At 40.2% G+C, this 12,868-nt stretch overlaps 1 protein-coding gene across 1 annotated transcript in view; it reads left to right on the top strand.

The window, feature by feature from the left end:
• kdm4ab (lysine (K)-specific demethylase 4A, genome duplicate b) overlaps window positions 1-10,725 on the top strand; it is a 90,500-nt gene extending 79,775 nt beyond the window's left edge. Inside the window, exons 20-22 of the mRNA XM_076264872.1 lie at window positions 3,234-3,353; window positions 3,572-3,664; window positions 10,181-10,725. Coding sequence (XP_076120987.1) covers window positions 3,234-3,353; window positions 3,572-3,664; window positions 10,181-10,306 — 339 coding nt within the window. The 3' untranslated portion in view covers window positions 10,307-10,725. The remainder of the gene's footprint in view (window positions 1-3,233; window positions 3,354-3,571; window positions 3,665-10,180) is intronic.
• Window positions 10,726-12,868: the final 2,143 nt, after the last annotated feature.

Raw genomic sequence — 12,868 nt, 5'->3', positions numbered from 1 at the left:
AAAAATATATACACAGTAAATAAAAGCAATATATAGATAAATAAATAACTGCAAGTTAAAAACATATCGTCTTTGGGAGAAGAAAAACTTATTTAAAATGTGCTGAGTTGAGTAGTCTCACTGCCTGTGGATAAAAACTCAGTCTCAGTCTCTCAGTCCTAGTGTTGAGACAACGCAGCCGCCTGCCCGATTTAAGGGACCGTTATTTATAAACGGGGTCACCGGAGGGATTTTAAGTGCTTCGATCAAAAGTTGCATGACCCTCCCCTGCCTGCTATATAATTTTCAACGACCCTCCAGCAGCATTTTCAAAAATGACATGACCCTCCCTGGCCAATTGTCGATGTCTTCCGCGCTATGAAAACACATCAACATATGCTACCGCCCTAAATTCAACCTCTGCTTTCTGATCTTACACATCACACTTCACCAAGATGGTGGCCATTTCAGTATTTACTCACTAACATTGTTGTGGAAACACAATGGAAACTAAATGCACACTTCCTGCAACTGCATTAGCCTACTTGAAAAGTTACTCCTCTAGTAATTATTCACATGAAATAAAACAATAAAGCATTGAGACCATTCAACAAAGCACACTGGGTAATAACAAATTCAACACATGAACTTGTTGCTATGGACTCGTCTCTAGACTTCCTCAGTCATTGTAAAGCCGAAGCTGAACATTATCCAAAACTCAATTTCTCAGACGAGCGTCAATTTGGGAGCTTGCTACACTTCTTCTTTCTCAAATGACTTGAAAAGCCGTTTGCACAATTTCACAAATAATCACAGGGACCGAAAAATACCTAACATGCCAACTTTTTCCGGGTTTATCATTTTAACGTTTCCCCGCTGTCTTGCCGTTTTAATATATTTTTCCGTAGAATATCCCATATTAGTGTAATACTCTCATAACATTAGTCCGGCATTCTGGCCTGTCTCTGTGTTGTCCTGTTGTTACCCCTTGCCCTTCCAGAGAAACAGATGTATTCAAATCATCGTTTTGCTTGCTTGAATGCGAACTCAGAGTGATGTTAACCTAGGCCTATTTAAGTTAACGACGTGGTTGTCGTGAGAGCACGAATTATTAGCACTTGCACTGTTCGGCCGTAGGCTACGTGCGCCCCTGCCAGGCTACTCAGCTAGACAAAGAATTCCCCTGTATATTCACTCCAAGTTGGCCTACCATAACTTAACAACTACACTGTAGACCATAAACTGGCTATTTATATGACCAAATGTATTTGTTCAACTTTATGAAGCAGAATTACGCACTGCTACTTGGAACGTTTTTGTTGGCAGGAGAGAGAATGACAGCGAATAACAAATTGCACTTGTTGCTGGTTACCAATAAATACTATATATTTTTTTGCAAACAACAAAAACAGAAAGGATGGAGACAGCAAAGCTAGAGATGGGCAGGAACAAGGTCAATTGGTAGAAATGCTTGTCAAAACGTTAGGAGCTGGATGTGTGGACGAATGAAGCACAAGTATGCTTTAGGCTATGTTAAGCATGCAGACTGTTTAAAGTTAGGCTACACGGTAAACTACAAGTAAACCAAAGTTAAATTTAGCTTTTTTAGGGCTGGATAAAGTTGACCAAATGGATATAGGCTGTTAGGCGTGAATAAAGTAGGCTTTGTTGCTCCAACCCTTTCAACATTAATGGGGACGAATGTTGACATTTTCCGTATTTTGCGTGAGAAACCCGGGAAATCTCCCTTATTTTCATTGTTCAATGTTGACAGAGCTATGAAACGAAAGAGAACGTTATATGGCGACAGAAATCAACAATCAAACAAGCCACTTTGATTTTTTGCTGTTTTCATTAATACAAAAGATGGGTGACCCTCCCTTCTAGACAAAAAAAAGTTAGGTGACCCTCCCCTCAACAAAGAATAAAAAGACATGACCCTCCCCTATTTTCCTCCGGTGACCCCGTTTATAAATAACAAACGGTCCCTAAGCAGGGAAAAGAGACTGGAGTTGGGGTGAGAGGAGTCTTGCATGATCTTCTTCGCCCTTGCCCCCACCCTCATGGTATGTATGTCTCTCAGGCTTGTGAGGGGGGCTTTTATGGTCCGCTCCGCAGAGCGCACCACTTTCTGCAGGACCTCCCCGTCTTGTGCTGTGCAGTTACCGTACCAGGCAGTGATGCAGCCTGTGAGAATGCTCTCCACCGCTGAGGAGTAGAAGGTCTTCAAGATGGAGGGAGAGACCTTGAACTTCCTCAGTCGGCGGAGAAAGTACAACCGCTGCCTGGACTTCCCTGTCAGGTGTTGGGTGTGCAGTGACCAGGAGAGGTCCTCAGTAAGATGTACCCCCAGGTACTTAAAACTAGGAACCCTCTCCACAGGCTCCCCACTGATGCTAACTAGGTTGTATTTGTTGCTGGACACCTTCCTGAAGTCCACCACCATTTCCTTAGTCTTCCTGACGTTCAGGGCCAGGTTATTGTGCATAAGTACCTACGGCATGGGCATCTTGCACATCTGGTAAGGCACAATCAATTCTAAATTATTGGTTAGAGGTTGACAGAGGTTTTGAGCAACAAACACTGGCATCCAGACAATGTATTTTTCAGGAAAGACTTTGAATATTTCAGGAAAACAAATGCCATTCATTCTGCACATATTTAAACAGTATTTCTCCATAAAATGGAATTCAGACCTGTCAAATTGTCAATGAAAAAAAAAAAGATGACCCCAGAATGTTGAGCTGAAATTCTGTATTGGGCAGGAATGGGACAACATTTCATTCTCAAAACTCTAGCAACTGGTCTCTTCAGTTCCTAAACATTTACAGAATGTTGTTAAATGAAGAGGTGAAGCAGCACAATGGTAAACATGCCCCTGTCCCAACTTTTTTTGAAACATGTTGCTGGCATCAAATTTAAAATAAACATATTTTCCATTAAATTAAATTTGTCATGTTCAACATTTGATATTTTTGCAGCTAAATATGGGTTTATGAGATTTGTAGATAAATCACATTCTGTTTGCATGTAAATTATCTGTTGGCCTGTCAGGCAGCTGAAAAACTTCCAAGGGTCATTGTGACATGTAGTCTATATCATTGCAAAATGCCCCTTTAAGTTCATGTTTTCAAGCTATTGATCTTTTCATATAAAGCTTAACTTTTGCGACATTGTAAGCACTGGTATTTCTTTAATGTAATGTGAACTCTTTTTTAAATTGAAGTGCATGCTTTTATTTATGGATTTTTTAGAACAGGGATTGTGTAGAGCTCGGCCCACCACCAGAGGGCACTGTGGTTCAGGTGCGGTGGACAGACGGACTGGTATATGGAGCCAAATTTGTAGCAGAACATGTGATTCCAATGTATATGGTGAGAGGAGTCCTACACATTTTATTCACCTGGAGACAATTTGACTGAAATTGTAGGTTTCTTTTGTAACCAAAAATGTATGAAAATGATGCTGAAACACTTAACATGCTTACATGTTGCATAGTATGTGTCCTTATTTCAAATTATGTCATGAGGACATCTGTGATAAGTGTAGTGTGCTATTAATTTTGTTCCTCTAACTTTGTAATGTTTGCCAGGTGGACTTTGAAGATGGCTCACAACTCAGTGTGAAGAGAGATGATGTCTATAGCCTGAATGAAGATCTACCAAAGCGTGTGAAGACACGACTGGTAAGCAGCCCAAAAATAATATCAATATATAGATAGGTATCTCCACCAAGAAGATCAGAACGTAAAAATAATTTTAGAAAACTGGTCTAATTTTTTTCAAATGTGCATACAACTCTCGTCTCTGGTGGAGCCATTGATAATAGTGGAACTTGTCACAGACATGGAATTCCCTGTACTCTTTGCAAATGCTTTGCTGGTGACTCTGAAAATGCGACCAAGCATACTACAAATGAGGATGATGCTGATGAATGATCGATTTATGTAGAAGTGTATTTCTAAAGTGTTTTATTTCCTGTTCATGTTTATGCAACTTTACATTAATAATTAGTTCATTTATCAATTAGTTCATCAATTAGTTCAGTACTTAGTTAATGTACACTGCCATTGCAGTAGAACTACAGTACATTTTGTACATTACAGTTTTATTTCAAAGATGTTAAATGATTGATTGCTTTATTAGCTATTGTAAAGGAAAATATCAGATTGTTCACCAGATTGTTAAAAAACACAAAAAAACAAAAAACAAAAAAAAAGTATCTAAACACATATCTGCTCACTGAGGCCTTTAGACTCTAACTCTTTCTAAAGGCGCTATATCTAACAAAGTTATTATTACTATTATTATTATTACTATTATTATTATTATTATTATTATTATTATTATTATTATTATTATCTAAATTACTCTTCACGTTTATACTGTGTATTAACTTCTTGAGTGCACATAACTTAGAGTGTATATAATCAATTTGACCAAAAAATATGATAAAATACCCTAGAAAAGCCTAGACCACTACCAAAAAATGAGACATAACAACTTCTGATCACAATGAAACTGTTATAAATGGACTCTAGTCTAGTTTCGTCAGTTCTTGTGCCAGAAAATGCGAAGGATGATATTCTGCATAAATGGCATCCTCAATAACCCCTAAATTGACACCAAGATTGTGAAAATGTGATCATTATTAGTAGATATATGTGTGCAGTCATTATCCTGGCCAAGGTGAGAAAGCTCCCCCCAGAGGAGGGGCAAAACGGGGTCAGAAAATTTGCACCCCATCATTTTTCAACAGTAGGACCCCAAATAAAGCAGATAAAACAAAAAAAAAAAAATTTCATGACAATTCGTACCCCACTATAAGTGAGAATTTATACTCAAAAGGCAAATGTTACTGAAGACGTCATTACAGGAATGCATCATGGTCTGAAACATTCATTAACAATGTTACCATCCAAAGATACAGTTAGTAACTAGGGGTGTCACGATTCTCCAAATCCTCGATTCGATGTAATTTTCGATTTTAAAGTCACGACCCAAGGTTAGTGTTCATGGAATATGTAAATGTGCATTTTAAGCCTTAAAGTAACTTTGGACTGTAATTAGACCATCTTTTCACTTGCTAAGTTGAGTAGGCTAAGTTAGTTTTAATTGACGTGAATTAACGAATACTTCCACACCAGTGATTTCAAAGTAGCAAGAGGGGCTTTGATTTCGGTAGGTTGATGTGTAGGCCTATATTTTTTAACTGGCTGCAGCCTAAAATTAGAGGAGTGTTGACACTGCAGTTCAGCACGTGCATGTGTGTTTGTGCGTCTGGGCATCCATGCTGGACGTGACATTGGGGGTGTGGCTGCATCATCGATTCTACTTTTAAGTTCGAAGTTCGAGATTGAGATGTAATTTCGATCGATTTCGAAATAAAATCGAAATCGTGACACCCTTATTAGTAACAATAACATATTAACAACAAGAACATTATTTAACAATTGTTTAGTTAAGGCATAACTTGGATGATTATAGCAACGCATAACTATCCTAAAATGTTTTAGCCTATCACCAAAGGAACTGTCCACGTTTGTGACAGGCCAGCAGCTGTAGGCTATAGCTGATTGTTTTCTGTGCTAACGTAACCAGTTAGCCATTTGTCATACTATGTAGCATTCAGCAGCCTACACTAGCCTTACCATCTTTTTTTGGAATAGGAATTTTTGGAACTGGTCTTCCTGCTTTGATCCTAACCTTCGCACTGTATTTGAATGTATAAAAGATGGATATTGTCCTCTGATTCCATTGTACTGTTTATTTCACGAGCAAAAAACAAGCTTTCCGTTCAACACAAGATTCTTAGCTGTATGACTGCAGATAACGTTCTTGCACCGTTGCCGCTAAAAACAGCACCCCCTATCGCAATTGAAAATTACTGTACGGAGGAGCTTCCTCCCTTGGCCATTGAAAACGACGTGATTCACGAGCCGCTGGGGTCAGAGCCGTTTATAATGGACTTCAATGAGGGGCTTGAGGAGGAAGCTCTTCCATACAGTAATTTTCAATTGCGATAGGGGGTGCTGTTGCCATTTTGACCTAGGGGAACGATTTTGTTCATTCAAAGTGTTAAAAATAGTAATATTAACAGTAATTTATCAGATTAGTAATTCACTTTATATATTTTTTATTTTTCTCTGAAATTTTAGGGAGGGTGTTCCTCCCTTTCCTCAATGAAGGAGCCTCCTCTGATTGCCATATATGTTTGTCAAAAGACAATTCAACAGTACATTACATTTCGTTTTGATATTATTTGCTATGCCATATCGCAAAGCAGTTTTTATCTGCGGTGCAGTGCAGATAAACTTGGCCTTGTGGTGCATTGCAGAAAGAAAGAACTTTTAGTTCTTTTTTTGTAGTAGCATAGCACACCTTGCAATTCCTCTTTGTCTGACTGAACTTAGGTAGATGGACAGAGTTATAGCTATCAGCCTTCCTCTTTAGAGGTCTGAAAACAGGTGGATCACCATACTTGCCCATTCCCACTAACTGTCACACCAACTCTTCCCTAAACTCAGCAATGTAATATTTCTGAGGCCTCTTGAGCAAAGGCTTCTCCTGATGTTCTGCCCGGTGCAACTGGAACAAAATGTAGCTGTTAACAACAGCTATGTCACCATACGAAAGAACAAAGTCTTCCACCACCTCATACATTTCCTCAGAACATTATTGCTCGTCATCAATTGGTCAGAGCGCCTGAACCGTGTGCCACCGATCAACCACTTTTCCTCTCCTCTCCGCTATAACAAAATCATTGGCATTATCAATAGATGACAGCACAGTTACCACTCTATTGTTTTTACATTGTTGTGCAAGACAAACACTGTCCCACGTTGCTGATGTCTTGCCCACACCTTCCCTTTTTTCATGTACTCTGGGAAGCCTTTTCTGGTTCATGATGCTGTTCCAGTAGACGGTGTTCCAAAATGGAATAAATCTTTCACCAACTTGACCAAGATGTAGAAATTGTCGAAGTACAAGTGGTAGCCTTGATTAAGCAATGGTGTTACTAGTTGCATAACTGTGTCATAGGCTAAACCATTTGCTGTGGGTTGTTGTCCAGCCTTTTTCCCTATGTACACATTGAAATCACAAAGGCTTATTTACTTATGTACTGCTTGATGCCAGATCTATGTTTGGACTTAACCATTCTCTCATCAACAGCAACCTGCTGAAATGGCTGATAGAGAGACATGTATCAGTCTCTGAAGTGGGCAAGGGAGTTATTTATTTATGGCAGCTTTTCATTCTCCTCTTCAGCATCAGGGTCAACAACATGGAGCATTCCCATGAGCTCTTTGAAACGGTCACGTAACGTGATGGTGCGAACCCACAAACCATGGTACAGCGTTTTTGTGCTCTAGTACCGGTGGAATGAGGAGACGTTGACCAGGTCGCAGTAAAGAATGAGAGCAATCAACTTATGCAGCTCCTCATGTGTTGTCTCTGTCCATGCCCCGTGCTTGTTGCCATATGTTGCCTTGTTGGGTACTGCACTTCATGCATAGGCATTGGTGTATCCAGAGATCTGTTGCATCAGCACAACTGTAAAAAAGAGCTGGAAAAAATCAAGGGCATTGCTCATAGCACCTCTAAACAGAGGGAAGTCCAAATGTAAACCTGGTGGTCTTCTAGGGTTGAATACTGGCAACAGGTTTGGTGTGTCAGGTGTGTTGTAGCCTTTCATACCCTGGACCACAGCACATCGCTGAGGGCCAACTCTAGGCCTCACAGCCCGTCCTCCTCGACCTCTTTCTCTGCCTGTCCTTGGTAGTGGAATTTGGAAACGTGGCCATTCTTCTTCCTCTGAACTGGGAGGGTCACCTGCGTGTTCCAACTGCTGGGAATGGCTGAAACCACGAAAGGAACGAACGGACTCTGTGATGATGGCCAAACAGGGCCACTCTCTTGTGACAAAGTGAGGCTATACACTGCAAATCTACAGCCAAAGATGCACTTGGCAGTGGCAAGGCATTCAAACCGTTACACAAGCCTGTGGCAAGCAACAGAAATGGAGAAGCCTCACTACCTGAATCTAGTCTGTCCCACCCATAAGCATCTTATAACTTGTCACAGTTGTTACCACGTTATTACTAGGGCTTTGGGGAGGAGCTGCAGAGAGTGAGGAGTTGCGATCACACAATCCAGGCTGCTGGATGCTGGAGCATTTCTAGCAAAGAACAATACAAACAGCAATCATGCCTTTTATAAGATCACAGTGATTATCCTAATTATGCATGGTTTGAAGTGCTGAACACAGAGCCAGCCAAAACAAATCACCCCATGGTGACCTATGGATCAAGAGCCCCTTCTTTAAACAGTGAATACCAACCAACCTGGGCGTGTTCACAATTCCTGCCTCCTATCCTGCCACACAGACTTGAACTCTCTGATCTATGAAACATCCACTGTATGGGCTATATATGCTACTTCATTACGCACACAGCATTTCTGCACTTCATTCTGTATGCCAAACATGCATTGTAGGCCTAGATTTGAAGTAGTGGACAGACAGCTGCTACCATGAACTTTTGCACACTTAAGGGTACTACATACTCGCTGTTCCCGACTGGTAGCGCGACAATGTGACTTAAAAATGACCTAGATCTCTCTGGTGCGCCAGGATTTTGGCCGAGTAGCGCACCACTCTATTTTTTTCAGCTGAGCGCGACAAACCGGAAACCGGAAGATGGACTAGTTTGAGGGCAAGCTAGAGTTGCAGTTCGGAGGACCGTTTTGTTACAGTCGTGAATTTTTAATAGTTTGCTGGATAAGTTAACAAAGTTACCAGCAACATTGTTGCAACACATGGAATTAAGAGGAAAGAATAGAAACGATTTATTTTCAACCAAAGGATATCTACTAAGACCTGAACAAAATCTCTTTCCACTTTAGGAAATTACACAAACTCAGCCAGCTGCTAGCTAGCCAGCTAAATAAAATGTTTAAATTATAAAAATTTCCCTCGGGATGACTAAAGTATCTATCTATATATCCATCTATCTATCTAGATGATAATGATGATGGTAGTTGTGAATAGCAGCAACCAAAGTCTGAAGTTCCATCACAGAGGCTAGCTAGTGTTTCTTACTGCCAATGCTTCTGACAGCTTCTTCTACTGTATAATGTAGTTAGCGTTAGCCTTTTCACAACAGCGACACCTCTGTACGGGAGAATATTGCAACTAGTGTCGCGACCACTACGCGCGAGTATAAATGGTTACGGTGCTTTAGTGACGTCACATTGTCGCGCTACCGGTCGGGAACGGCGAGTATGTAGGACGCTATAGGCCATCAACTTTACACGCTGATGGTGCTCAAAATGCAACACAACCGTGTTCAAAGCAGGATGAGGACAACCTGAGGTTGTGTGTGTGTACAAAACTGAGCGAGAATTTTACAGCTTTAAATATTTAACATTGTTTTATGTGTAAATGAGATTGGAGAATTGTGGGGAAACTGAGGAGTCAGTGCATCACCAATCCCTGTAATAATAGTGGTAGTAGGCCAGACCTAGTACTCAGACCCAGACTCTATTAGGCCACATATCTATCTATCTAGATATGGCACTGTAGAATGGTTGGGGGAGGCATAGAACAGTTTGAGAACATGTGGCCTAAAACAATGTTGGTGGTTGCATGGTAGATCTGAAGTGAAATGGGTTGTTCCAAGACATCGAAGACACAACATACATGTCATATGTACATGTAAGTAATTAACTGGTACACTTAATAGGTTTATTCCACTGTATCAAAGAGTAACAAGGTTGTAGCAGCACAACTGTTACATGTACACTGAAGACAATGAGGCCTTGACTGGAGCTAAGAATGGTTTGTATATCAAATCTATCATGACCAGATTTACCCCATCCAGCAGGTCTCAGGTCAGCTCTTTGCCTCTGATGAAAATGTAGGCAAATTGGCAAAGTTTTGTAAAAGCACTCAGTATTACAATGTAACAACTATATGTAGGTACCCACAAATACATAATGCAAGTACAATGATAGTACCTGATAGTACATGTTGTTACACAGGTTGTACCACTGTACCTAATTGGGTAGGTACACTGTAACAGCAACACATTAAAATAAAGTGTTACCATCAAATCATAGATGTGCCTTAATTTTTTTATTTAATAGATGAACATTCAACATTGTTTCACTCACTGACTGTTATTCCTTGATTTTTTTTGCAGTCCGTTGCTTCAGACATGCGCTTCAAAGGTGTTTTTGTGGAGAAGGAGGTCAACCAGGATTCCAAGAGACAGCGAGTCATCAATTCACGCTATAGAGAAGACTACATTGAGCCTGTCATTTTTTGAGCCATCATGGAGTAGACTGCATTATCATGTCACAAAACCCTGAATTTCTAAACACCAATAATTATTTGTAGGGTTGAGTGGACAATGAGAAGTATGTGGTATCTCAATATCTCAACCCAAGGATGCACATATACTGTCTATATATTTATTTGAAAATCCTTTTCTTTAGTTCTTAACAATATTTTTGGTGTTGGATGGTATTGCATTAAACTATTTTGGGGAAACACAGAATATTCATTCAGTCACTGAGCAGCATTCACCTGTACATTGTACATACACAGATTTTTACAATTTTAACACTTTTTGGAGTCCTATAGTTTGTATCAGATCTACCCACACTTTCTTTTCTCACTGTGTACTTCACCCACAGGGCTACATAAATTGAAAAATCAATAAAATATTGTGTCAACTCTTACAAAGTGTTTATTACATAAATATATAATATTACATTACATTTGAACTCATTATGTGAAAGTTTAATTTGGCTCAGTTCTGTAGATTTTATGTGGTAAAAAAGGCTCTTGAATGATGTCACTTTTGAGAAATACTCCAGGGTGCCAAAGCGGCACCTGTCAAAGTATGAAACAGTCTGGATGTGCCGGTGTTATACGGTATCTGGCAAACATTCAAAAGTACCATCTCAAACCAATCTGATATGAACAGGCAGGTCTCACAGAGCAATGAATGGCCCCTGCCAGACAAATTATCTGCTGCGAAGGGCCCGGCCGACACCAAAAAAGGGCCCCTCAGATGTGGCCTAGCTTAAACGAAGGAGGTACCACATGAAACAACCTTGAAATGAAAAAGCACATCCCACTGAACCCAGAAATCACCATGCCAGACAAATTACTTGCTACAAAGGGCCTGCCAGACACCCCTCAAATGCGGCCCCAATATACAATATCATACAATTGACCTAGATTAAATGTTGAGAGTACCACTTCAAACAGTTTCTGAACCAATTGTGCACATCCACAAAGTACAACCATCAGCAAGCAATTTTCTGCTGCTTAAGGTCCACCAGACACCCCCGAAATGCAGTCCCCACATACTATATTAATTCATCTTCAGTACATAATGAAAGAACCACATGACACTAAAAAATTGTGAATATTCACAGAGCACAAGTGCACCATAATTTAGGTTATTTCAAACGTTATACTGATTTCAAATTAGAAGAGTCCTTCAATAGAGACAACTATAGCTCTGTTAGGACTAATTACAGGCACCTGCACCCTAGCCTTTTTAACCTGAGCAGCCTTCACCCCGAGTATTTTTGTTAATGTGCCCTGAAGAAGGCAGACATGGCACAAGCACAAAACACATATGCATCTACTGGTTTTAAAGTATTTACAGATAATTTTGTCTGCCTGTTATACCAATCCTACAGTCTCCATTTAGTCTCTCAGTCTGTTCAACTAGTCAGCATGGTGTCATATTGGCTACATTGTATTGCATCAGTTGGCTTTGTAGGAGGTTTTAGGTCTAGACTTTTCATCAATGTTTGTTCCAAGGTCTTGCGATAATGCAAGTAGATAAATCACAAATTAGGTATTACTTGCAGGGTGAACAATTCTCCATTGCTGCAAGCTCTTTTTTTATTTTTTATTTTGGACAATGTGGGTCCTGTTTGCCAGTGTTGTTTTAAATACGAAGCTATAGGCTATGTGTAATTCAAGGAGTTTTAGCAGAATGTAATCCACAAAATATGCTTGACATTTATAACCCTGTTAAATAATAATAAAAGTACTTCATTTCAGGCCAGTCAGGAGTGCATAATATGCCGGTCCAGTGCGGTGACATCTCTATAGCAGTCAGATTGTAATACAATTCTACAATGTGCTGCTCTCTTCATTGTGCTCCATGGTCATTAAACTAATTTATTACATGGTTCTTCATAATGCTGCAGAATGCTCCATTCACTTGAACGGGCCTTTCCAATGTTTGGTGGTCTGATATTTCTCGATAACAGACCGTTGCTAAGTATAACAGACCGCTGTCAAGGAAAATGTGCTTCTAATTCTTCTAGTTTTGTGCTTCTAATTCACGTCTTTCATATCACTCCGCAATTAGTCCAGTCACTTCTTGCATTAGCACTTCATTCAAAAGTGATCAGCTGTGTTCTAAAGAATGTTTGATTCTTGATGGGGAAAAATAGCCTAGAAATCTAGACGCACCCTAGCGGCGGCAAATTAATTTGCTCAGCCTGTACGTCTAGTATCAAACCATAGGGATTTCTATTGGCTGACGCCGTGGACGTCATCCAATCACAGCGCTCTATTTTGTTAGAGAGTCTTAAGGCGGGCTTAACAGGATGACGACAGTCCTGCGACGGTGAACAACAAGGAAGGTGGCTATGGCGAACGAAGAGCGGTTGTTTGAATCGGCGTTGGCGTCAACTTTGGAGGAGAAAGTTTCTTTGAAAGTTGAGCAACACAATGCACTTAAGTCATTCCTTTCAAAGAAGGATGTATTTGCCGTTTTGCCGACCGGATACGGATATGGTCGTAGCGCTGGCCTATTGCATGCCTAGGCAGTTTGAAAGACAATTCTCTGCCCGCC

The sequence above is a fragment of the Alosa pseudoharengus genome, unplaced genomic scaffold (assembly GCF_046254945.1).
Source record: "Alosa pseudoharengus isolate Yale_2024_CS ecotype anadromous, Long Island Sound unplaced genomic scaffold, YU_APseudo_1.1 YU_APseudo_1.1_scf_4, whole genome shotgun sequence".
Classification (NCBI taxonomy): Eukaryota; Metazoa; Chordata; class Actinopteri; order Clupeiformes; family Clupeidae; genus Alosa; species Alosa pseudoharengus.
This window is presented reverse-complemented; position numbering and strand designations above follow the sequence as displayed.